This window comes from Trematomus bernacchii, unplaced genomic scaffold (assembly GCF_902827165.1).
Source record: "Trematomus bernacchii unplaced genomic scaffold, fTreBer1.1, whole genome shotgun sequence".
Taxonomy (NCBI): domain Eukaryota; kingdom Metazoa; phylum Chordata; class Actinopteri; order Perciformes; family Nototheniidae; genus Trematomus; species Trematomus bernacchii.
Window position 1 is genome coordinate 318,061 of NW_022987590.1, and position 26,731 is coordinate 344,791.

The 26,731-nt window shown below is 41.3% G+C and overlaps 2 protein-coding genes across 2 annotated transcripts in view; both read left to right on the forward strand.

The window, feature by feature from the left end:
* Positions 1-1,835: 1,835 nt before the first annotated feature.
* chp1 (calcineurin-like EF-hand protein 1) lies at positions 1,836-12,663 on the forward strand. The gene is made up of 7 exons (XM_034129110.1): positions 1,836-2,198; positions 3,500-3,572; positions 6,446-6,526; positions 8,232-8,359; positions 8,469-8,530; positions 10,166-10,288; positions 11,395-12,663. Exons 1-7 carry the CDS (start codon positions 2,132-2,134, stop codon positions 11,446-11,448), a joined length of 588 nt encoding a protein of 195 aa, XP_033985001.1. The 5' UTR covers positions 1,836-2,131; the 3' UTR covers positions 11,449-12,663.
* A 9,452-nt stretch (positions 12,664-22,115) lies between these two features.
* Positions 22,116-26,731, forward strand: part of LOC117481432 (1,2-dihydroxy-3-keto-5-methylthiopentene dioxygenase-like) — a 6,444-nt gene continuing 1,828 nt past the window's right edge. The window contains 4 exon segments of the mRNA XM_034129111.1: positions 22,116-22,230; positions 22,280-22,529; positions 23,385-23,459; positions 23,461-23,505. Coding sequence (XP_033985002.1) covers positions 22,407-22,529; positions 23,385-23,459; positions 23,461-23,505 — 243 coding nt within the window. The 5' untranslated portion in view covers positions 22,116-22,230; positions 22,280-22,406.

The window sequence follows — 26,731 nt, forward strand, 5'->3', positions numbered from 1 at the left end:
TTCATGGTGTATTTAACAGGATATATCTTTCTGTGGGAGGGATTTTTAAGCATATTTAATGTCAGATCCATGAGGGAATTAAATTATATCCCATTTATCCCTTCCCTTTTATACTTTATGAGGCCTTTTTAAAATTCTGCTAATTTAATGGGATTTTTTACATGCAAAATCAGAAAGAATACACACAGTTTGAAATGACACAGAATATTTACAATTAGCAAAATTATTAACGGTCATTATAGTCCTTGACAGCGGTCTGTACTACTGGATTAGCGTGTCACATGTTCTGAATCTGAATTGACCAATCAGAATCGAGTATACAACTAAGCTGTGTAATAATATGAAAATATATATAATAATACGATGTTTCCATCTTTGAAATTGTTGCCCCATGTATTGTTAACGGAATACACAAACCATCCAAAAAAAAGGAGGAAAATCCATCACAAAGTACCACAAAATGTCCAGAAAGAGACACAAAACATGAAGAAACTAGACCATTAATAGAACCAAACAAATCAAATGTAATGCAAAACAGCTGCAAGGAACACAAGGAGACTCACAACTACTATGAAATGTTGCATGGCAAATACAAAGTGACACAAAACGACCACAAAACACCCAAGAAGAGAAAATACCACCACAAAGTCTCTGTGCCTATAGCTGGGGTTGATTTGCATGTCTTTGCTCTTGGGCCTATCGTCTCATAATAACCTGCCTAGTGTTCCCTATTGCCCTAGTGAGAAGATGAACGCAGGGCTATTCAATTGGCTATCTACTTTTATTTTTTTAAGACATTTTTTTTAAAGATTTTTTTTTGGGCCTGAGTGCCTTTATTCCAGAGAGGGTGTTGAATTGAGAGAAAACTTCGGCGGGCTCGGGTTTCGAACCCACCTACTAGCTACTGTTGTGACAACTTCTGTCATTTATTGCATCTCTGCGTGAATGATTAGATCATTTCACCTAAATTAAATCAAATTCAATTATGTTGATGGTTAAATTAGCTTCACATGTAGGCCTACTGAGTTCTGAACTTGCCATTTAGATCTAGAAAGGCCTTGGGGCTATGTTGTTTGATTTAATTAAACACAATATATGCACTCCACTATGCTGTTGTAGTATTTACTGTATCTGAAGCTCTTAATATGATTGTTCATATTTCAAGCCATCTTTTTCCCGGCCCCTTGCTTTGTATCGTTTTCATCAACCGGCCCCCATTCCAAACTAATTGAATAGCCCTGCCCTACAGAATAAATAAGAGTAATATTTCATTAATAATAAAGGTTTTTTTCATTTGAAATATCTCACCATTACCAGATCACTCTGCATGACTCCATGTGAAATTATGAAAGTGCGCCATCTAGTGGTACATGTCTGACTTACATCTAAGTATTGTGCAGCTTTATATTTCCACATATGTATATATTTAATCCCCAATTTAGTTATTACATTATTTAATAGGCGTAGTTATGTATTTATTTGAAGAGGAACGAAATTAACTTCAAAAGCAGTTGTGTGTGAAGGCTGTGCTGTTACGGTTGAAACCATAGATATATATAAACAGTGTTTATATATATCTATGGTTGAAACGGTCACCTGAGCAGAATGGTTCCCCCTCGTTCAGCTAACTTTTCTTTAGCTTGCCTGGCGGATATTAATACCAATTTACATCCTTTTCTTGTTCTATTCTTTTCAAACCGTAATTATTTGCTTTATTTTAGATTGAAATATATAGTTGTAAACAAGACTTAAGCATCACATTTCAACCAGGCAGAAGAATCTGGTACCTTTCCCCGCGGACCCAACTGTGACAGGGGAGGCGGCCTCCTTTAGTTCCAGCCCACCATGGATGTATAAAGCCCGTAAAACAGGAAGAAAACCCGGCCGAAACTCAAAACCCCTCCTCGTAGTATCAATACACGACAGACTATTGAAAATATTTACTATAAAAAACTAAATATCGCAGAGAAACAGCGTCTCGAGGACAGAGAACAGCCGTTTGGATTCCAACTGAAGCTCTAACGGCTGTTAGCGTCGTTAGCTTGTTTGCTAACTCTAACATAAATCCGTGTTGAGATTCTTCTACAGCTGGATTGATTTTTGGATTAAAAGACTCCTTTTAACTTTCACCATGGGATCCAGAGCCTCTACGTTACTCCGAGAAGAGGAGATTGAAGAGATAAAGAAGGAGACAGGCTGTAAGTTTATTTCTGTGTGACATTAGCTTTATATGTGTTGCTTTTAAAAGCTAACATTCTTTCAGTAAAATCACATAACAATTTGGGGGAAAACTATAAAGATATCATATGAGCAGAGTAAACAAAATACGCAAAACAGTGAATTGATATCAATAATAAAGGATATATATCTATATAGTACATGTATTGAATACACAAAATAAATACAGAATAGAAGGCAGTGTACATCATGCATGCCTATCAACCTCCTATAATGTAAACATTGAATTCACTTTACATGTGAGTTAGAATAATAAATTACGGTTTTAAGTTACATTTTAAATACTCAAGCGACCACCTGAAAACAATATATATATATAGAAATGAGTGAATACTATAAAGGAAGTTGCCCTAATTGCATTTATTGCCTGACTCTTGGGTCTCATTGTCATTGCACACATACACACTCTTGTGTAATGAGCTCCAGTATTTAGGTGAAAAGTGGTTTTACCTGAAGCTCTGAAAACCTGTTATCTGGTGGTTAAGGAGACATTAGCTTTATACACACATTGTGACATAAAGGTGACACAGTCTGTAGTATATTTCTATATATTTCTGCAGTTTAGTGAGATTTTATATTGTAGAGTATTCCATTTATTCAATATTGTTGTTATATTGTTTATTCTTTAGGTGCTCTAGTTCTTTTGTGAATATATATATATATACTTGTTGCTAATGTTAATTTGTATTCTGTCTGTCTGTCTGTCTGTATCTATCTATCTATCTATCTATCTATCTATCTATCTATCTATCTATCTATCTATCTTTCTATATATCTAAACAGCTAAAAACAATTTAATTAAAGTGCTCTAGTTCTTTTGTGAATATATATATATATATATACTTGTTGCTAATGTTAATTTGTATTCTGTCTGTCTGTCTGTCTGTCTGTCTCTATCTATCTATCTATCTATCTATCTATCTATCTATCTATCTATCTATCTATCTATCTATCTATCTATCTATCTATCTATATATCTTTCTATATATCTAAACAGCTAAACAGCTAAAAACAATTTAATTAAAATCCTTAACTAGTGTACTAAAAAGGAAGTTGCGTTAGTTGCATTTAATGCATGACTCTTGACTGTGTATCTGGGTGATATTGCACACATACACACTCTTAAAAAGACTACTTGGAGAGTAATGAGCTCCAGTATTTAGGTGAAAGTAGTTTTGCCTGAAGCACTGGAAACCTGTTATCTGGTGGTCTTATTATGGTGGTTAACTCCCCCCCTCTCTCTCTGGTGTCCCCCCCTCAGTCTCCCACAGTCAGATCACCCGTCTGTACAGCCGCTTCACCAGCCTGGACAAAGGAGAGAACGGCACCCTCAGGTAAGCAATCACAAAAGAGATAAAACACCTTCAAACCAGACGTGTTGTGGCTGATTAGTTGGGCCAGGAGACATGGTATCTTCAAATCAAATCAACATTTATTATAGCCCCAAATCACAAGAAGTGCCTCGAAGGGCTGTACAAAGCAAACAAACGCAAAATACAAACGTCATAGCAAAACAATTATAAATCCATTATACAACATTATACATCAACATAAGTATTGCCATGTAATAAAAGCATGTGACTGATGTTGGAGGACAGATGTTAAAAGACATGTGGGAACATCTCTGCATGTTTGTATGGCAATGAATTAAATAAATCTGGCTATGAAATAGAGAAATATGCTATGAAAGAAATCCAGAAAAACAAGGCAATAAATATATAAATGAGTTGGTTAACTTAATTTTTTCATCAGTAAAATCTTGTGGGAGGTTTTAAATCAGGGTGTCCGTGGGGTCTTAAAAAGTATTAACAGTTGATAAATCAATTTAGCGAAAATTAAGGCTATTAAAAAGGTATTACTACATTTTGTAGCTGCACGTCCTTTAGCTGTTTTAACACTTTAAATGTCCCGGCTGTGGGACCAATAAAAGATTTGTGATTCTAAAAAGAAATGGATTTAATTAAATGAGTGTTATATGTAAATATAAATCCAACAGTGCAGTGATTGAATCGTATAAGGTAAAGGTCAGCCATAGTGTAACTCACTCTCAGATTCGGGATTGATAATTAAATCTTTATCTTATTATCTGAGAACTTTGGGATTTTCTTTGTAGTATTCAGTCGGGACCTCAGTGTGACATTTCTGTGGTTTGTGATTAACTTCCTGCTCTATCTGGAGTTTGGAAAGAAACAGCAATAGGTGAAGAAACAGGTAATCATTAAAGCTGCTAACACATTACTTTGCTTTTGCACAGACTTTAGGCTTTTCCATATTTACAGATCGGTGTCTAACGGGTCAAATAAAACTACATCCCTTACAGGAACTCATTCCTGTGAAGACGTTCTGTTTACACATAACACGTTCTTGGTGCTGCTTGTTCTCCGGTATTTTCCGTCACAGGTACATCATTCTCAAGGTGACTTTCTTATCATTCATTAGTTTCCAAAACACACTTCTGTTCCGGCCGATGGACCAACAGGGTTCACACAAAGTGGGAAAATGTAATGACATTTCAACCGTTGTGCTTTTTAAATGAGCTTGTAGTTGAATACACTCCTTGAAGAACGCTTGGTTTTAAATATAATCTGTTGTTTTTATTTACACAAATGTCCCATACATGTAAAAAAAGGTCTTTCTATTTGTCTGTTGTCCCCTGGCATCTCACACCAGACGCTAGCTAAGCATTAAATAATCATTATCAAGATTACAATCTAAGTTAACAGCTGGTAGACTGACAGTAAACAGCGGTCATGAACATATATGGCAGTAGGTTTAAAGTCCTTCTGTACACTTTGTTTCCCCACAATTTCATTTATTGTAACCATTTAGGATGCAACGATAAAGGCTGGACAGTTTTTGGGGTTTAATACCTTTGCTAGGGCTTGAATTGTAATCTTAAAAATCTCAAAAAACCTTTTTATAGACTTACAAATGAATACAGTCATGAACAAGTTTGTTTTCCGTCCCTATTGTGCGCTCACCGTCTCCTGTTTTCATATTTGGAAGTCTGATTTTAAAGAATAATGGCAGGGTGAGCTTTATCATATTATTTTTTTATGTTGACCTAGGGTTGCATATCGTTGACTTTTTTTACGATACCAATACCACTGAACGATACCGATACTCAACCGATACATATCGTGATACTTTCATGTTGCATAAGGGAAACATTGAATCATCCCGCAATTACTCCCATGAAGCGCTTTATTATATAGTTAACATGTCAAATGAATATTAAATTCAATTGTGGGACTTGGACCTGTTAGTCCTGAACAAACAATGAAAAACAAGTTATCTATGAAGGAAACAGATTCTGCAATATCATTTATAACAACCATCAGGCGGGAATAGTACATCTTGTCAATGGAAAAAGAAAATAGCACCAGTATAATCAATATTCAACCTGAGATTCGACTGACCAGAGAACACATAAAGGATCATGAGATCTCGGCATTGCATATAAAAGAAATAGCATCATTAAAATCAACATTATATTATTATTATAATATAATATATTATATCTGCTCTCTGGATCCAAACGGGCCCTTTCACAGCGTAGGATCTCACCTGCTGAACTGAACACTCTCGCTCGGCACGCTGCTTCCCTGAACACAAAGGTACTTGGTTGCCATACGAGACAGCATTGGTTGGAGGTTGGACGTGCTAAGCTAGGTGGAATAAGGGCAAGGGGTTAGTTGATTAGGAGTTGAAGGCAAGAGTGAAAAGGTGAGTTTTGAGGGATTGTTTGAATGATGTGAGAGTGTTGGCGGATCTGACGTGGCTGGTGTTGACCCCTTTCCCAGAAATAAACTTCTTGCAGTGGGTACAGACCCCACCATTCAGACTGGCAGTCATATGTAGCCACACTTTAGATTTTCTAAATAAGGCCCACACTCCACAGTGACTCGTTTGCGGAGTTTCACGGTGAAATCGTAATTTCGACGGTTTGGGCGAGAGTTTAAGGAGATTACGCCTCACTTTTATTAAAAATAAAATAAAAGTATCGAAAAACGGATCTGATTTCGGTACAATATACCGTAGCCGCCAGTACCCGGTATTTCGGTAATACCGGGTACCGGTATGCACCCCTACGTTGACCCCAGTTTAAGATATTTTCTTAATTGTTGCAAGGTTTTAGATGAATAATATCTCTTTGTAAAACATGCTTTGTTAATATTAATTTGCCATTTTTCCCTCCTGTCTGCAGTCGAGAAGATTTCCAGAGGATTCCCGAGTTGGCCATCAATCCTCTGGGAGACCGAATCATCAACGCCTTCTTCCCCGAGGGGTGAGTTATCAGTTATTGGTCTAAAAGATTAGATTATACGCAGGACTGTGCATTAAAGGTTTGACTCACAACCACCACATATCTGAACAGGCTTCAGCTGTAGCGGCCTGAAGTATACAGTATACTGTGTTAGAAGAAAATCATCTGGGTTTTTATTTCTGTATTTTCTGCAGTCATTTTGATTTATCATTCTGAAAGAGGAAAACCAGATGTTTCCAAACATATCATTAAAATCCCCAAAAGTTAGATGGTGTTTTATATTTAGCCGTGGCTGGTAAAGTCTTCTTGTTGCTCTGGTTTTTCAGATGTTGTTTAACTTGAGAACAGACGTGCAGAGATGGACTCTGTTAAACGGTGTTGGGTTACGACTAGTGTGAGTTTCATTGTGTCGAGGATAAAGGAAATCTGAGCCACAACAAAGCTGTATGGGATGCCATTAAATACAATATCAAATAAAGACTCAAAAACGTAAAAAAAACTCAATAAATATTTCTTTAAGGCAAGGACGTTTTTAGGAAATAATATATGTTGAAATTCTTGAAATAAAAAAAGGTAGTCCTTTTATAAAAACATCCACTTTTCCTTTAAAGGAGACTTATCATGCAAAATGCACTTGTTGATGTCTTTTATACATAAATATTAGGGGTGTAACGGTTCACAAACATTTCGGTTCGGTACGTACCTCGGTTTTTAAGTCACGGTTCGGTAAGTTTTCGGTAACAGCAGAGAAAATGATCACAAAACATAAAATATATATATATTTTTTTTAATTATTATTAAACTGTGAATAATGTATTCACTCAAATAAATACAAAATATAATAAAATAGACATTAAGGTGCAGCATTTCGATGAACTGAAATAATCTGTATTTTAACTATACTGGACTAGTACCTAAGCAGCCAGCTTGACATTAGGACTTGCTTGTCATTGTATTTTCATGTTTTTTTAAAGAGAAATTCACTTGTCCACATTGCTTGCTGAAAGGGCAGATCTGCTGGCACTAACAATGTCTCCTGCTGTGGAGAACACCCTCTCGCTAGGGACAGAGGTAGCAGATACAGCCAGGTAGCGCTTTGCTAACATGGCAACATAAGGATATTTGGCGTTTGTAATAGCTTTGGCTCGGTCTGAACTTTTTGCGAGTGTTGGAGGCTTAAATGCTCGTGGGAGTTGGGTTTGCACTTCAGTCATTTTTCTTTTGGTACTGGTGATATTCACGTTCGGGTGATGCCTTTTCAAATGAGTGTGCAAGTTTTTTATATATTTGTATATATCTGAGACCTATGCTATTGCCTAAAAATAGCATGATAGGTGACTTTTTAATGAAATAATATTCTACCGTGTTGTGTCATGTCTATTATACTGTTCATGCTCACTGCTTGTAGCACTTTGGGATTTGAAATCAAATATGAAGTGCTTTATAAATGGAACCCATTATTATTATTATTATTATAAATAACATAATTTCATTAAAGATCCATAAATAAATGAATGAGGAAAGAATTATAATAGTACATATATGAATGTGGTGCTATAGTTAGAAAAATGTATTATTAGTGTACATTTATTTCACTGAATTATTTTTATTGGCATATTCATTAAAGATTGAATGAAATGACCATCCATACAGTTGAATTAAATCCTTTTTTTCCACTTTATTGTGCTGTATATTTATATTTCTTGTCTCTGTCTCTGTTTCTCAGGGAGGACCAGGTGAACTTCCGGGGCTTCATGAGGACTTTAGCTCACTTCAGGCCCATCGAGGACAACGAGAAGAGCAAGAACGCCGCCGTCAGCGAGCCGCTCAACAGCCGAACCAACAAGCTGCTGTGTGAGTGACAGCGCCGTCACAAAGGGGGCGGGATCACCATCACTCACAGGGTCTCATACAGCGATCTCACTGTGTCCGTCCTGACTCTTTTTACTTTTTATTTTTCCAGTTGCTTTCCAACTGTATGACCTGGACAGAGATGACAAGATCTCCCGGGACGAGCTGCTGCAGGTGAGTGGACCGCTGAATAAGACGCTGAGTCACCGTGTGTGTGGAGCCGATTGCAAATATGTTTTTTCTTCCAGGAAATTCTTTGTTATTACCTCTTAAAATATTTGCTTTTCAGCGTGTTGAACAAAGACTGTTGTGCAATACTAAGTGAACTCGCTCTCCTTGTGGAGGAGGAGACTTTGCCCTCTGCTGATAGTGACGTGATATCTCAGCTTAACTCTGATTTCTCCAGACGCTGTAACGTCCTGTGTTTTGCCTCGCTGCGTCTTATCTGTTGTCCCATCTGGGTTTGTGTGACATTTTGCGACCTGTAATTGCTGTAAGCTCGGGGTTTAATGACTCAGACACACTTCTCTTGTTTTGCGCAAAACATTTGTGTCGCCGGCCTCGTGTGACGACGAGCCTCAGTGTAATGCTGCGTGTTATTCAGTAAATACTACTCTCTGTATTTAATCTGTAATCGCTACAGTCATGTGTGTTTAACCATAATTACTACAAATTATCCTGTGTGGAAATACACGTCGCACCATCACCATATGTGACCTGCTCTATCGAAATCAGTCGCATTGACGTGTGTGTGTGTGTTGGTGTGTGTGTGTGTGTGTGTTGGTGTGTGGTTGTGTGTGTGTGTGTGTGTGTGTGTGTGTGTGTGTGTGTGTGTGTTGTGTGTGTGTGTGTGTGTGTGTGTGTGTGTGTGTGGTGTGTGTGTGTGTGTGGTGTGTGTGTGTGTGTGTGTGTGTGTGTGTGTGTGTGTGTGTGTGTGTGTGTGTGTGTGTGTGTGTGTGGTGTGTGTGTGTGTGTGTGTGTGTGTGTGTGTGTGTGTGTGTGTGTGTGTGTGTGGTGTGTGTGTGTGTGTGTGTTGTGTGTGTGTGTGTGTGTGTGTGTGTGTGTGTGTGTGTGTGTGTGTGTGTGTGTGTGTGTGTGTGTGTGTGTGTGTGTGTGTGTGTGTGTGTGTGTGTGTGTGTGTGTGCACCCTCTACTGGCTAAAAGAGGTAAAAATTCAGAGCGCTGGACATCAGAGAAATCAGCAGAGGTAGACAGACAGGAAGTAAACACTAAAGGGAATGTGTGTGTGTGAAAACACTCACGAGAAACACCGGCTGTTGTTATGCCTGCTGTGACGTTAAGTTACTCCGTTCTCCGCTTGTAATTATGTCTACAAGCTTCAAAGTTGTATTTATCATCTGAATTTGCCGAAACAAGTTTAATATTCTAAAAGCCAAGACTTTGTTTAATTGAAATCAGATGAAAACAAACTGTAACGGACCCTGCCGTGTTATCTATGATTACTATACGCCTTGCATTCATAATTTCAGCGGGAGGGAGGGGAAGCTGCGCTGCGGAACAGCAGAGTGGCGAGTGAGAGGTGCCATCTTCCCTTTACAAGCTTCAAACATGTATTTATCTTGTGGTTTTGGAAATAAAAGTTTCATATTCTGAAAGCCAAGACTTTGTTATTTAAAATCAAACAAAACACCCGAACCCTGAAAAAATATTTATTTACGCAAATCCACGTTTATTTTTAAATGAGCCGTTGCGACTTCCGACTGATTTCGATAGAGCGGGTCACATATTGTTGGGCAGACATCAGGACTATCACTCATCTTTGCCATGTTTTTCATGACTTCTCTCCAGGTGTTACGGATGATGGTGGGTGTGAATATCTCTGATGAGCAGCTGGGCAGCATCGCTGACAGGACCATTCAGGAGGCGGACACCAACGGAGACAACTCCATCTCCTTCAACGAGTTCATCAAGGCACGTTTCATACATCTCTTTATACTAAGGGCTTTAGATCTAGTAGTACGTTCTCAAATAAGAGCAAATATAGAACTTCTATTGAAAGTATAAGGAAGAAAAGTTTACAAGAAATGTAAATATCCAAAAAACGAATTACAAAAACAACATGACAAATTGCTCTAAAAAGAAAAGGTTTTCATTGCATCCATAGAAATGTTTCTGCTCTCGGTTGCTGCACACAAAAGTAGACCCAGATGGTATATGACCTATGACCTATCAGCACCATACATTACAGTTGATATAAACACAGTAACAAAGCAATCTTTGCAAAACTATTATCCTTGTTAAGTTACTATGAAAAGACAAGATGCACAACATTTAGACAACAATTTTAATGAATCTAAGCCCTGGTTTTACTTTTTATTTTGGTTTGAACAAATGCTAACAAGTTGGTTCAAATGTATTTATTGAAACTGATTCCACATACTGTTTCATTCCCAGAGTGAATGTTTAATGTTCTATCAGGGTGTCCGCGGGGTCTTAAAAAGTATAACAAAGTATTAAACGGCATTTTCCAAGGTATTACATTTTGTAGCTTGTTTTCAATAAGTATATAAATGGTCCAAAGAGGTTGTATTCTACAGTCTGCCTGAATGTAATCATTGCGTAGGTGTGTAGTGTGATTCTGTGTAGTTTATTTATGGCATCCCGTTGGATTTGACGTCATCTGAACAGGACATCGCACGCTCACTGCTTGATAGCGCGCGAAGGTCTGTTTACGCCGGTTGTTAAGCAACATCGTTATGGGGAAATGCAAGTTTGCGTCCAAATGGTTGGAAGATAAGAAGGAAGGACAGTCAATACTGTATATAGTCAATGTGAGGTAAAGTGTGTCGCCAATGTAACCGGTTAGAACTCCAAGTGGCGATGAGGTCTTAAAATGTATGGAAAGGGTCTTAAAAAAGGTCTTAAAAGGTCTTACATTTGATTTCAGGATTCCTGCATATACCCTGATCTGTGTTTGAGTTAATACTTAACAGCCAGTGTGAGCTCAGTTTCAACCTGTCTGTGTCTATCAAACATTACAGAAATATGTACTAACTTGTTCCGTTGTCTTTCCTCAGGTGTTGGAGAAAGTGGACGTGGAACAGAAAATGAGCATCCGGTTCCTGCACTAAACAGCTGATGTTTTTTTTGTTTTGTTTTTTAAAAATGTTGAGTAGAGCTTCAACATGCGAGTTGGAGCCCGAACTCACAGCGGGCCACACTACGAGAACACGCTGTCGCCGGGTAGATCACCTCATAGATCCTGTACACAAAGGGAAGTGCCTTGGGTTGTTTTATGCAATGTCACTGTGTTGTTTGGAACATTATTTATTAGGAAACATTTAGAGGGTTCTACTTTCCACAGGAGGATTTATGTTCTAGCTCGGTACGATAACGCGTTCAATAGCTAGTACATGTTGTGTCTTTGTCTCTATACTTATGCAATGGATTAATGTGTAAGATGTGTGATTCCACGTGGAAACAGACGGTGTTTTAAATGCTAACATGACTCCTTAATATCGCCGACAGCTCTGAGTTCGTTACTCGATTTAAAGCTGAACGCACACTTTGTGTTTCACTCACTAAAGTGCCATGGCTTCATTATCTCAACAGTGAACCCTTATGGCCATGTTTGTGTATCTGTTTTTCATAATCTAGCTACTGCCAATAGATTGTAATTACCTGTAGGATTTAACCAAAGTGAGTTCCACGCTATTTCAACGCCTGCTGGAGCTAGGACGTGTTTAATGTCATCATTAATTAACTCTGTTATAGCGTGTCTTCCCTAATATATGTTTAAATTGGTATTACCAGATTTAGCTGCCACTGTGGCCTGATTTAAAAAAAAAAAAAAAAAAGTGTTACCCCGTGTTTGAGTCGTCTGAAAGCCCTGTGGTGGAGAGTGGGAGGTTAGATTTAACACTTAAAACCAGTAAATCCATAATGGTGCATCATGCTTCCCTAAATGTGATCAGCTGCTATGGGAAAGATGTATTACCAGGCACAGCGGTGACAAGGTTGCTGATACGGTGTCGAAATGTTTGTTGACGTTCAAACTGCTTCAACATTCACTTGATTTCCCCATTTCTCAGTTCCAGCTGCTTTAGAGAATCAGATGCTTTAATAATATATATTTTCTGTACAGGCTAAGTGTGACATTATAATCTTTTAGTTTGTCAAATCCTCACCCTGCAGCAGCCGACTGCAGGAAATACGACTTGTTAATCATTATGTGATTATCGATCAGATATGATTCACATGTTACGTGATGTTGGTATTATCTCAGTAATTCATCCATTTTTGATTTGAATAAAATTAAGTGCCATGCTCGCTTTGTGTCTATTTTACCTGATGTGTCTGGTTTTAACATTTCCTTTATTTTGGACACTTCTTTATCTCAAACAAGTGGTTTTTGGTGCGTCAATAAATGTATAAAATATATAAACCTACTAATAAATATACTGTATGTTGGATGTTATACTTTAAAGGGCCCATGTCATGCTTTTCTGGTTATTACCCGTCCCCTTGTGTGTTATGAAAGTTGTTCTGCATGTAAACAGTCTGCAGAGTCACAAACCCTCAAAGTACACCCTGTAGCGAGTAAAACTCTAACACAGAAAAGACCTGTCTATGCTGCCCCAGAACGCCTCGTTGGACATTTCTCTTTTTCCATTGTTTGCTTCTTGGGTTCTGTGACGTGTGAATACCCAAATCAACAACAAATGACCGGATTGGCCCAAATGGACCAATCCTTGGAGCACCTCACACACCAGGATACCTTGGCTAACTAACAGGGAGTCCCCATTGACTTGCAGAGAGCTCCCTGCTTGGTAATAGACGAGTTGGGATCGTGGAGAAATGCTCTCTGCAGACCCATTCTCACAGCGTTATAAACCTTTTTCTTACTCAATATCAAGCCACACTTATTGTTTTTACTTTGGCTGTGAGTGTTCGTGTGTGCTCAGGATGAGTTTAGCTTGTTCTCACTGTATCGCCGACCCGGAAACCTGTCCGCTCCTCGCAGCGGCGAGCAGCAGCGAGCCTCGCAACGTCCCGACCAATCAGAGCACACTGGGCTCACAGGGAGGGGGGGGGGCAGGAGCTCCAACAAGCCGTTTAGGACAGAGTGAATACACATACTATACAGAGATGCTGTATGAGAAACCAATGTGATTTTGGAAAATTGCACAATATAAATGTATTCTAGTAGACCTCAACAATGGAAATATGATCAGTAGACATGGCCATGACATGGGACCTTTAACTAACCATTCATGTCTTTATTAATACATTGTTTTTTTCATTCATTGTAATTTTGTCTATAATATGAACAAAATGCCACTAACCAGTTTAAGTCTAAAAGTCCAAGGTGATGTCTTTAAGTGTCCGAAGATATTCACTTTAATATGATATAAAACATGAAAGCAGCAAAACTCCATATTTTATTAAAATATAATATTTGCATTTACCAGGCGATTAAAACATGTAAGAGTTTTCAATAAAAAACAGCTAAATTTACCCAAAAATATTCATATAAAATAGAAGGTGGACTAAAATCCAATAGAAAGAGGTGTGTCCTAATTGTCCCTGATTTGGAGTCATTGATTGATTGATTGAATTGATTGATTGAAAAGTGTATTAACAGCTTGTATATTGGGTACAGTACAGTACATCTCACAACATACAATTGTTAAGGGGATGCAGACCAGAGAAAGACTTTCGTCTTGTTTACATCAGGGTCCCCCATTTCCAATTCATCATATCATTTAAAGGGCCCATGTCATGGCCATTTCCACTGATCATAATTACATTGTTGAGGTATACTAAAATAGATTTATACTGTGCAATTTTCCAAACTCACATTGGTTTCGCATACAGCATCTCTGTCAAGCATGTGTATTCAGCAGTATTCACTTTCTCCACTAAACGACTCGTTGGAGCTCTTGCCCCCCCCTCCCTGTGAGCCTAGTGTGCTCCGATTGGTCAGCTCGGCCACTCTGTTCTGATTAGTCAACCACCAGAGAGGCTGCGCCCATGTCTAAACGGCTGCTCTCAGCCGAACATCAGTCTTATCATGGCGTCGGTACAGCCGTATATTTTATATACATATATATATTTTTAACTGTTGTTATAGAAGAGTGTGACGGCCCCAGGGCCTTTGTCTTACGATGGGGTGGAGCTGAAGAGGCTAATCAGCGCGATCACGGACACCTGGCCGGAGCCGAGGTGCTAGCCAGCTGCCGGGAGTCACACGGCAGCCTCTCTCTCCCTCCAAGCAGCACAGCAATCCTCTTCCCTGACCACGTATCTCTGCATTTACCACAATAAATGTGCCGTGGTTTTGTAAACTCGTGTATGTCTCCTTGTCTTTCCGTTGTGGCCTACGAGCCGGTCATAACAAAGAGTAAGTTATTTTTACCCGTTATAAACTACTACTGTTTGATGAGAAATCAAATCATGGTTTGCTATATATAGTATTTCCATTAAACTTTATTTTTAGAAATGTACAAAATGAACGTAAATATACATATATACACGGTATATCGTCAATCACTCCCCGTTGTCGGCATCTTGCCTATAGCAGCCGGGGCTTTTTAGGACGAGGCCTCAGTGTGGTAGTCCGGTCCCCGTCATGTATTGTCCGGCAGGATCTGGCTGGACGAAATCAAATGCAAATCACAAAATATTAGAGAAACTTAGTTGTTTTAGATTCGTTAGTAGTAGTTGTGGTAGGAGTGTGGATCTATCTAATCAATCTAATGAACAGCTTGCCAGCTAATATGCTAACCTAGCTTTGTTTACCTTGGTAGCTAACGTTAGCTCGGAGGAACGGCAACTATAATGCAGGGTTGCCAACTTTGGGTACCTGGCTGGAGTGAGATTTTGAGATCATGGGTTTAATTCGGTTTAATTACACATATGCGCACGAAATGACTGCTATCGTGTCAGCAGCGAGACCTTAGCATATAGGATATATATACAATATATACAAATACACAATAATGGACACAGACTATAAAGGGCACAAAGTTGCATTCACTAATGAAAGTCAAACATGTTTGTTTCCACTGTTTTATTGTGTGCCTGTCGCGATAAGCAATTAAATGACTTATCGTACGATAAATAAAAATGAACTCGATAACTTTTCTGACCTCGATAAATTGCCATTTACATGAGGATGTGACTAGCAGTTTGAAAGGATGTACTTGAATTATTATTATATATTATCATTATGTCAGTGGTCTAAAATGGTCATACAACGGTGCCGACAATATTATCGTTTATCGCAATAATTTCCGGGAAAATGTATCCAACAAAATGAATTATCGTGAGAGGCCGATACATGAAACACACACACACAAACAAATCTACAGACTTACTCCAAACTGCCAAATATATTAATTAACACACTCTCACTCTCATATACTCTTTGACTCTATGTTGGCCTAGTAGAACAATAAGCAGCAGACTTTTACTTTATCATTTCTACTGGATCTCAGATCTGCGCATGCGCAATACGGGTCGGCAGTTGCGGCTCCAGAGTATTTTTGTTGCGTAATCTATGGTAGGGCTAACCCATACAGTGGTGGGGCTCAAGTCAGTATTTGCAATGTAATTACACACACGCTATATCGCCCCCTTGACAGTGAAACGCCACGCGTGAGGTTTAGATGATTTCCCTGTCTCAATCCAAATTGAACTGTATGAAATAAAAAGGCACATTTGTTTTGTAGTAAATAAAAAGGGCGACCTGGAGCCAATCCTGCAATTTCCCCACAGGTGAAAGAGTTGACATGCTGAAGACCCAACCCCTGCAGGGGGGTCTGGGGGGATTCTCCCCCAGGAGATTTTTTTAAATACTAACATCAAATACACATTCTGGTACTCTCTTCAGAAGAAAAATAAATAAATCTATTACTACACGACATATTTAAAAAAATGAATGCCATATTAGTTTTGTGTGACTTTGTTCTGAAAGCTGAACCTGCTGCTCCTCACAGAGAGAAGAGGGAAGAGGCTGAATGACTTTACATTGTGGATAAGGGTGGATAGCCCCCATTGTTCTGTGTGTCCAAATGAAAGACAGCCCACACACCTATCAATCATCAAACCGTGGGGTCTTATTTCATTACGTGTTGATTTCTATCAGTCAATGTTGTATCGATGTATAGAGATGTACTACCGCAAAAGTATTCTCCGTCGGGACTTCCTGCAACAACACCACGCCGTTATCGTGATTCTGATTGGCCAGAAGACATTATCAAAGATGTTTTATTGAGAAGACGATCACTACGTGACAAAAGTTTTCAAAACCGTTTCTCGTCTTCGGTATTCTTGTTTTTGGCGTGAGAATAGTTTGGGCAGCGTGAGAGCGTGAGCTTGAGAGTGAAAGCGTGTGTCACACGCCAGATGCGTGAGAGTTGGCAACCCTGCTATAATGTAGAGTAATAAAACTACTATGAACAAAAGCTAGTGGTTCATATTAGGCTAGCAATAACGTGTTTATAATTGCAATGTTATATGGGTAGTCTGCTACGTTCGGTCATACATTGTAACGGTCATGAATACATTGTTTTGCGCTAGCATACAGCTAGCCTCGAGCTATACATGCAATATATACTGTCACAATGTACGGTAAATCACCCGGAGTATACTGTATGAGTATTCCGTGTGTGTGACTGCAGACATTCTCCTGCCATGACAAACATGTAAGGCCATCTGCTGACATTGTAGTTGATATATTTAAACGCTAGCAACGTAGCATCACAAAAATGTTTTTCCGACCAAACCTAGCTCTAGCTCTAGCTCCTAGAGATGGGCGAGTCCTGATTCATCCGGATCATTAACCCGGATCCTAGAAATGAGCTGGTCATGACGAGTCTCCCCTCTCCATTAACCCGAGTCCTTGAGTCCCACACTTGGTGTGACGTACAAATTAAAACTATAAATTGCGTCACTCGCTACTCTCTTTATAACATGTAAAATCACATTACAACGTACCCCAGTCCATCTACCTACCCTTTAGCAAGTATACAGGATAGCTGCCAGAAGTGATCGTTTGGCTCAGGGGAGGGGACGCGGATCAGTGAAACTTCCTGCAGACTCGTGGGGACTCAGAGGAGCCGACGGCTCCAACAGCAGACTCGCAGATTCGCAGATTCGCAAATCCTGACTCGCTGCAACACACAGCGGATCAGACTCGTGCGGACTCGGAGCCGTAACCGTATAGCAGCAGATCCAGAGATCCAGCAGACTCGTCGTCATGCACGAGTCCACACAGCAGACTCGGATTCGCAGATTCACAAATCCTGACTCGCTGCAACACACAGCGGATCAGACTCGTGCGGACTCGGAGCCGTAACCATATAGCAGCAGATCCAGAGATCCAGCAGACTCGTCGTCATGCACGAGTCCACAGCAGACTCGGATTCGCAAATCCTGACTCACTGTGTGTGCAACACACAGCAGAGCAGACTCGTGCGGACTCGGAGCCGTATATAGCAGCAGATCCAGAGATCCAGCAGACTCGTCCTCATGCACGAGTCAACAGCAGACTCAAAATAACCCTTTTTTTTGTGATCAACATTTTTTATTAAAGCAAAATACACTGTGTAGCGGAGGTTAATTATAACGTCAGTTTAATAGATAGATAGATAGATAGTACTTTATTGATCCCAAATTGGAAAATTGTTGTTGTTACAGCAGCATAAAAGGCATTTTACAATAAAACAAAACTACAAAATATACAAGAATAGAAAAAATATATATATATACATGTCGAAATAGAAAATATACATGCAGATATTATATATATATATATATACAAATATATATATATATTCAAAATATATGGAATAATAATATGCTCGTGAAATGCAACAACTTTTCGGTTTCACCAATAGGATTTCTACGGTCTTGGTCATGCTGACTCATATGACTCAAATGACTCGTATGATCCGGATCTCTTCAATGACTGACTCAGAAGACCCTGAGTCCGTAAAATGATCCGGATTTGCCATCTCTACTAGCTCCGTGTGTTAGATCGGTTGCATACACGCTACGCCAGCTATAATGTAATTACGTTTCGCGACTGACCGCACGGCAAATCACCCGGAGTATACTGTCAATAGGTATTTTGTGTGTGAATGCAGACATTCTCCTGCTATGAGATACATGTATGCAAGGCCATCTGCTGATATTAGAGTTGATATATGGAAACTCTAGCAACTTAGTTAGCACAGTTAGCACTGTGTCAATGGCTTAGCAGTCCAACACAGTTTACACATTTAAACAGTCTTGTTTGATAAATACACAAATAACAATGCAAACTTACAGGTTGTATACCCAGATCTTCCCCTGCTCCAAACGGTCCAAACAAGCTGTGCATATCCGGCCTCAAACTGGGCAATGTTTTGGAAGCTTTCGTCTGTGAAATGCCGGTTCTTCGAACCTCTGGAGGAACACGCCGCTGCTGGTATGGCCATAGCTCTTCGGGATTGGTCCATTTCGTTCCGGGTACCGCATGACATCAGGCGGTACCCGGAACTAAATGGAAGACTCAAATGGGCAGTGACGTATCTCCAACGAGGCGTTTTGGGGAGGTATTTTCTGTGTTAGAGTTTTACTCGCTACAGGGTGTACTTTCAGGGTTTTGACTCTGCACACCGTTTACATGCATAAAAACCTTCATAACACACAAGGGGACGGGTAATAACCGGAAAAGCATGACATGGGAGCTTTAAGACATATAAGACATATTTGACATACAGATGGCTTATTTACAATTTACATACAGGTGTTTTTTTTACATACAGATGGCTTATTTACAATTTTCATTTTAGATGACTCTCTCCGACCCTCGCAGCGAGCAGACGCTCCGGTCTCTCTCTCTCTGACCCTCGCAGTGAGCAGACGCTCCGGTCCCTCCCTCTCTGACCTTCGCAGCGAGCAGACGCTCCGGTCTCTCTCCCTCTGACCCTCGCAGTGAGCAGACGCTCCGGTCTCTATCTCTGACCCTCGCCGTGAGCAGACGCTCCAGTCTCTCTCCCTCTGACCCTCGCAGTGAGCAGACGCTCCGGTCTCTCTCTCTCCGACCCTCGCGTGAGCAGACGCTCCGGTCTCTCTCCCTCTGACCCTCGCAGTAAGCAGACGCTCCGGTCTCTCTCCCTCTGACCCTCGCCGTGAGCAGACGCTCCGGTCTCTATCTCTGACCCTCGCCGTGAGCATAACGCCTCCGGTCTCTCCTCTCTCTGACCCTCGCAGTGAGCAGACGCTCCGGTCTCTCTCTCCCCGACCCTCGCGTGAGCAGACGCTCCGGTCCTCCTCTCCCTCTGACCCTCGCAGTGAGCAGACGCTCCGGTCCTCTCTCTCTCTGACCCTCGCAGTGAGCAGACGCTCCGGTCCTCTCCTCTCTCTCCCGACCCTCGCCGTGAGCAGACGCTCCGGTCTCTCTCTCCCTCTGACCCTCGCAGTGAGCAGACGCTCCGGTCTCTCTCTCCCCGACCCTCGCAGTGAGCAGACGCTCCGGTCTCTCTCTCTCTGACCCTCGCAGTGAGCAGACGCTCCGGTCTCTATCTCTATCTCTATCTCTGACCCTCGCTGTGAGCAGACGCTCCGGTCTCTCTCTCTCTGACCCTCGCAGTGAGCAGACGCTCCGGTCTCTCTCTCTCTGACCCCTCGCTGTGAGCAGACGCGCTTGGTCTCTCTCTCTGGAAAAAAAAATTAAATAAATAAAAAAAAAAATAATAATAAACTTCGCTAGCCATGCCGCCGGCCGCATCAAGCAGTTCAACCAGGGAACATACTGGGGCGCTCCAGACTCCGAGCTTTACTGCCGCATCTTCGCAGCACGCGCATCCCTCTCTTGCCAATTACGTGGAGCCCCCTCCCACCTGGCCTCAGCATGCTTAGTCAGCGCTCCACCACCCTCAAACACCTCACTCACTTTCCTCTCCATCACGCAACGCCTCAGACTTTAACCGTCTATCACCCGCAGGGAGGCAGGACGGCGTGTAATAACTTCAACGAACGAGGCTGCTTGCTCTCTAACCGCCACCTAATTCACATCTGCTCTTTCCGCGGCGTCGCTCATACCAGGAGCACCTGCCCCCACAAACCCAACCTAACATTTATGGCATCAACGTATTTTCCCTTAGAGCGTAACGGAGGCCCGGTTCTGGGCAAACCGCGCGCGCATCATTCTAACCCCTCAAGGTAATGTTTAGTTGGATTTAGAAGTGAAGATGTAGTCACTCGTTCCGGGCACGTTATCTTCAAGCCACACGTTTCTGGTCCAGAAACACTTTCAGAACATCCCGCACATTTTGGGGGCACTCTCAGAATTAGAGCCATTTCTCCCGCATCGGCGCAGCGTCCACAGCAGCTAGACCAGGCATCTCTTATCCAACCACCTAGGCCCTCGGCCGCTCGTCATCCCAAGCGTACCACGCTTACATCCGCAACAATCTAAACGACGTCTGACATGCACACGCTTAAGTCAGCTGCTTTTAATCCGACTCTTTTGGGGGACCGTAATCAGCACCACGCAGATCATGCCGAGACGGAACCCCCACTCTGAGTCTCCCACTGCACGGACCATAGCTCGTCCTCCCAGATCATCTCTTCACACCCCCTCATATCCTTCACACGTTTACTTCAATAAACGTACAAACATCACACTGTTGTGGCGTGGTTCTTGCTAGTGAAATGAGGTTAAAATGTTAACATAGGTTTCAGGAGCATGGCCAACGCCTAAAACTCCGCCTCAAACCACGGCCACCCCTATTTATATCCGGCGACAAGCTTCCGGCCACCGCTTGTCTCATCTTTCAACCCACCCTCCCTCACCCTTCTACCCATACAGTTCCCCTTCCGACTCACACCGAGCGTACATCCATCCCTCCCTCCCCACAATCCTACATCCCTTATCCTCCATACCCTACATCCCTTCATCCCTAATCCCTTCATCCCTAATCCCTCCATCCCCTCATCCCTCATCCCTACATCCCTCATCCCTCTATCCCTCATCCCTCCATCCCTCTCAGCCCGTCATCCCTCATCCCTCCATCCCCATCCCCTCATCCCTAACATCCCTCATCCTTTCATCCCTCATATCCCTTCATCCCTCACCCTCATCCCTCATCCCTCATCCCTCCATCCCTTCATCCCAACATCCCTCTGCCCATCACCATTTATATCTAAACGGTTGCATATCTATATACTGCGTATACTAACATTAAAAATCCCAGGTATCGTCTGGGGGACCGTAATCAGCCCCACGCAGAATCATCGCCGGAGACGGAACCCCCACTCTGAGTCTCCCACTGCACGGACCATAGCTCGTCCTCCCAGATCATCTCTTCACCCCCTCATATCCTTAACACGTTACTTCAATAAAGTACAAACATCACACTGTTGTGGCGTGGTTCTTGCTAGTCGAAATATGAATAATTCTAGTGTCAATAGTAGTCCATTTTAGTGTGTATTACAAACAATACGCCCCAGTTCCCAGTTATCACAATGTTGGTGTTATTCACCAGACTTTTATGCCATACAGTGAGATATCATGTGTTACAGGACAAGCTGTGGCCCCTCTGCACACCTGAAGACTGTGTGAATGTAGCGACAAAAAACCTGACTGATACTGAGAGCTTCTTGGGTGGATCATATTGTCCTGGGCTGACACACAAACCTCTGTAAAGAAAGTGTTGTTGCATCTCAAGTTCAAACAAGCCACTGATGACTAAGGAAGTAGGCAGGGAATACAGAATGTCGAAATCCTCTGTTTGAAGACCGAGGAGGGAGGTCCCCCTATCTGCACAGCGGGAGAGAACGAGAAGAGTATAAAGGAGATCGGAGAGGACAACCCGGTCTCTTTTTCTACGCTGCAGCTCCCTGGGGACATCACCGGCTTTGTCTCTTCCTTACCTTATGCTTGTTCTTTAACCACGTTACTTAATTAAAGTACCAATTTGAACCTTTTCAGAGACTCCATTAGTCTCATTATTTTAAGTTTCTTTCCTGGGAGCGAGAAGATCACGATTTATCAACACAACCCAGCATTAATAAGGTCCCATTGTTAATCTCTAGCATGGGTTTAGAAGCCTGGTTCATGGACAGCTCTGAGGAGGACCAGAGGAAGCCTCACAAACTGACCCCGGACCAGCCCGTCTCTCTGGAAGAACTACGGCAGCTCGGGGTGTTTCACTGGAAGGTACGTGAACGTTACAGCCTGTCAGCTGCTGCCTTCAGGTTCCAACATAACAGTGAACAGATTAAGTTAAACACGTACAACTATGATTTGACGCCGAGTTGAATCCCTAACAGAATGTCTGTGAACAGTTATTCAGGTTACACAAATATTGTGTTTTTCAGCGACTTCCTAGGGACAAAAAACGATATTGTTGTTGTAGTTATTAAACTATTGAGTTCATTACCATAGACTGTATACGCAGTAAGCTATGAGCGTTTGGGACAAGCATAACAAAATAAAGAGATGTTTTGTTTTGCATTTCGACAGGATGCCTAAATGTCTAGAATAAATATGAGCAACTATTAGTGATTATACATCAAAGTTAAACCATCGCAAGAATAAGTCACACTGTGAGAATTACAATTGAAATGTTAAGAAGAAAGAAGAATAAAAATAAGTCGAAATGAGGAGAATAAAGTTATAATCAGGTTTTAATGCAATTTCGATGAATAAAGTAGAAATGTGGAAAATGTATACTGTTAATTAATTAATGTTATAATAAATGAATCTACTGCAAATCCTACTTAGATTCCCCCAGATTTAGATTCTTTATATATATTATAACCAGTGGCCAAGCAAGATTAGAATCTGTCATGTGGTAAAAAAAACACAGAAATTAGTTGTTCTTTTCAAGTTACTGCAGTTGATTTCATACTGCTAGCCAGCCCCATTCATTATTCTAACCGAATCTATTACCATTACATAAGACTCCCAGACTGCTAGCATGGGATTTGCTGTTGTGATGTGTAACAAATGATCGTAAATGATTTTGGTTACAATTGTTTACTGATCAAAGCTGTTGTCTTTTTCTTGCAGCTGAATGCTGATATCTACGAAACAGACCCAGAGCTGGAGAAGATCCGTAAAGACCAGGGCTATTCCTATATGGACAATAATCTCCATTCACAAGGACACACTTCCTAACTATGAGGAAAAGGTAACAAAGCATTGTAATATCTGTGCATTTTAAACCAGACACTCTTCTCTAATAATGAAACTGTTGAATAGTCAGAAAGGACTCTTCATTTGAACTAGATTGAAGTTAAATGTCTGCACTGCATTAGAAGATTTTATGACCTGTGGAAATTAGTATAATGCTCTACAGCAGTGGCGTTTTCTCCCGGAGGCCAAGGGAAGCCAAGCTTCCCCTGTTTTTTCGGATTGTAGTTATAATTTAAATAAATAAATAAAAACACTTTGTTTTGTTTCGATAATTCTCCTTTGCTGTGTGTTGCTGCCGGCCCGTCTCTCCCCCACTCTCATTGAGTATTTTACAAAGAGTGAAACAATCAGCGCCCCTCTAGATGTTATGGTGAAAACAGTAGATTGCATTCACTGTTGCGAGAGGAGGCCAGTCGGATCGGGCTTCCCTTGGTGAACAAAAATTGAGGGATTGACCAATCAGATGAGGCCCACGTGATGCCCCTGCCAACCTGTGATTGGTCAGGGCCATGCCAAGGGAAGCCAGCTGCTTCTGGCTTCCCTTCAGAGGCGGCTGGCGATTTCACCTGAATAGATGAGATTGTTTATATTTTTTAGTTACTTTTGGACTACGGACTGAGCTAATTACAGAGACGAGGACTGTTGCTGCACTTGCCGTGTGGTTAGAAAGGGAAGGGAAGAGAAGGTGGACTATCGCATGCAAATGTTTCTGTACATAATTGTTTTTGAATTCATGTGTTTTCATACACGCCTACTGATACTTTGATGTGTACATAAAACTTTAAAGGTCTCCTGATTTACTTGTGAATGAATGCTTCTTTTTTATTCAATTACCGAATCTGCACTGCGCATCGAGCGGCTGGTATTTGCATTTGGGGGGGGGGGTGTGTGTCTGCAATAAATTAATAGAAAATGCTTAAAAGCTCCATGTCATGCTTTCCGGTTATTACCCGTCCCCTTGTGTGTATGAAGGTTTTTATGCATGTAAACGGTGTGCAGAGTCAAACCCTCAAAGTACAACCCTGTAGCGAGTAAAACTCTAACACAGAAAATACCTCCCCAAAACGCCTCGTTGGAGATACGTCACTGCCCATTTGATTCTTCCGGGTACCGCATGATGTCATGCGGTACCCGGAACGAAATGGACCAATCCCGAAGAAGCTATGGCCACACCAGCAGCGGCGTGTTCCTCCTCCAGAGGTTCGAAGAACCGGCATTTCACAGACGAAAGCTTCCAAAACATTGCCCAGTTGAGGCCGGATATGCACAGCTTGTTTGGACCGTTTGGAGCAGGGGAAGATCTGGGTATACAACCTGTAAGTTTGCATTGTTATTTGTGTTATTATCAAACAAGACTGTTTAAATGTGTAAACTGTGTTGGACTGCTAAGCCATTGACACAGTGCTAACTGTGCTAACTAAGTTGCTAGAGTTTCCATATATCAACTCTAATATCAGCAGATGGCCTTGCATACATGTATCTCATAGCAGGAGAATGTCTGCATTCACACACAAAATACCTATTGACAGTATACTCCGGGTGATTTGCCGGTCAGTCGCGAAACGTAATTACATTATAGCTGGCGTAGCGATCTAACACACGGAGCTAGAGCTAGTTTTGGTCAGAAAAACATTTTTGTGATGCTACGTTGCTAGCGTTTAAAATATATCAACTACAATGTCAGCAGATGGCCTTACATGTTTTGTCATGGCAGGAGAATGTCTGCAGTCACACACACGGAATACTCATACAGTATACTGTACTGTGATTTACCGTACATTGTGACCGTACATATACTGCATGTAGCTAACGAGGCTAGCTGTATGCTAGCGCAAAACAATGTATTCATGCAAGTTACATTGTATGGTAGCAGAATACCCGTATACGATTGCAATTATAACACGTTATTGCCTAGCCTAATATGAACACTAGCTTTTTGTTCATTAGTAGTTTTATTACACTGCATTATAGTTGCCTTTCCTCCAATCTAAACGTTCATATCGTTTAGCTACCAAGGTAAACAAAGCTAGGTTAGCATATTAGCAGGCAAGCTGTTCATTACACAACTACTACTAACGAATCTAAAACAACTAAGTTTCTCTAATATTTTGGTGATTTGCATTTGATTTCGTCCAGCCAGATCCTGGCGGACAATCCAATGACGGGGAAGGGATTCTACTACTACTGAGGCCTCGTGCTAAAAGGCACCCGCACCGCACCGGCTGTGCGCAGGCAAAGAGGAGGAGGAAATGGATGATATACACCGTGTATATATGTATATTTATGTTCATTTTGTACATTTCTAAAAATAAAGTTTAATGGAAATACTTAGTAGGCCTATCCTTTCTTCCCTGAATTCATATATAGCAAACCATGATTTGATTTCTCATCAAACAGTAGTAGTTTATAACGGGTAAAAATAACTTACTCTTTGTTATGAGAGTAGCTCGTAGGCCACAACGGAAAGACAAGGAGACATACACGAGTTTACAAAACCACGGCACATTTATTGTGGTAAATGCAAAGATAGGTGGTTGAGAGGATCGCAGAGTTAGTCTTCCTGCAGCCGCTTTGGGAGAGAGACTGGGGCCGTAGTGTCCGGAGGGTGTCCGTGATCGTGCTGATTAGCCTCTTCAGCTCCACCCATCGTAAGACAAAGGCCCTGGGGCCGTCACACTCTTCTATAACAACAGTTAAAAATATATATGTATATAAAATATACCGCTGTACCGACGCCATGATAAGACTGATGTTACGCTGAGAGCAGCCGGGAAAAGCACTGTTAGACATGGGCGCAGCCTCTCTGGTGGTTGACTAATCAGAACGAGTGGCCGAGCTGACCAATCGGAGCACACTAGGCTCACAGGGAGTGGGGGGCAAGAGCTCCAACGAGTCGTTTAGTGGAGAAAGTGAATACTGCTGAATACACATGCTTGACAGAGATGCTGTATGCGAAACCAATGTGAGTTTGGAAAATTGCACAGTATAAATCTATTTTAGTATACCTCAACAATGTAATTATGATCAGTGGAAATGGCCATGACATGGGCCCTTTAAATTAATAAAACGAGAGTTTCGGCTGGAGAGTGCGTGCGGACCTGTCGGTTAGATAACAGGCGTGTGCAAGTCCTGCATCTGTGTGATACAAATGTGTGTAAAATGATACCGGGCGCTGTAATCACTCATCTGGTTACGTTATTGTATACCACCCCCCCCCCCCA

What these genes read in the sequence shown, in the direction of transcription:
- chp1 (XM_034129110.1), top strand. Translation starts at nt 2,132, where the DNA reads ATGGGATCCAGAGCCTCTACGTTACTCCGAGAAGAGGAGATTGAAGAG. An exon ending in CCGAACCAACAAGCTGCTGT is followed by an intron (nt 8,360 to 8,468) that starts GTGAGTGACAGC and finishes TTATTTTTCCAG; the next exon opens with TTGCTTTCCAACTGTATGAC. An exon ending in CCTTCAACGAGTTCATCAAG is followed by an intron (nt 10,289 to 11,394) that starts GCACGTTTCATA and finishes GTCTTTCCTCAG; the next exon opens with GTGTTGGAGAAAGTGGACGT.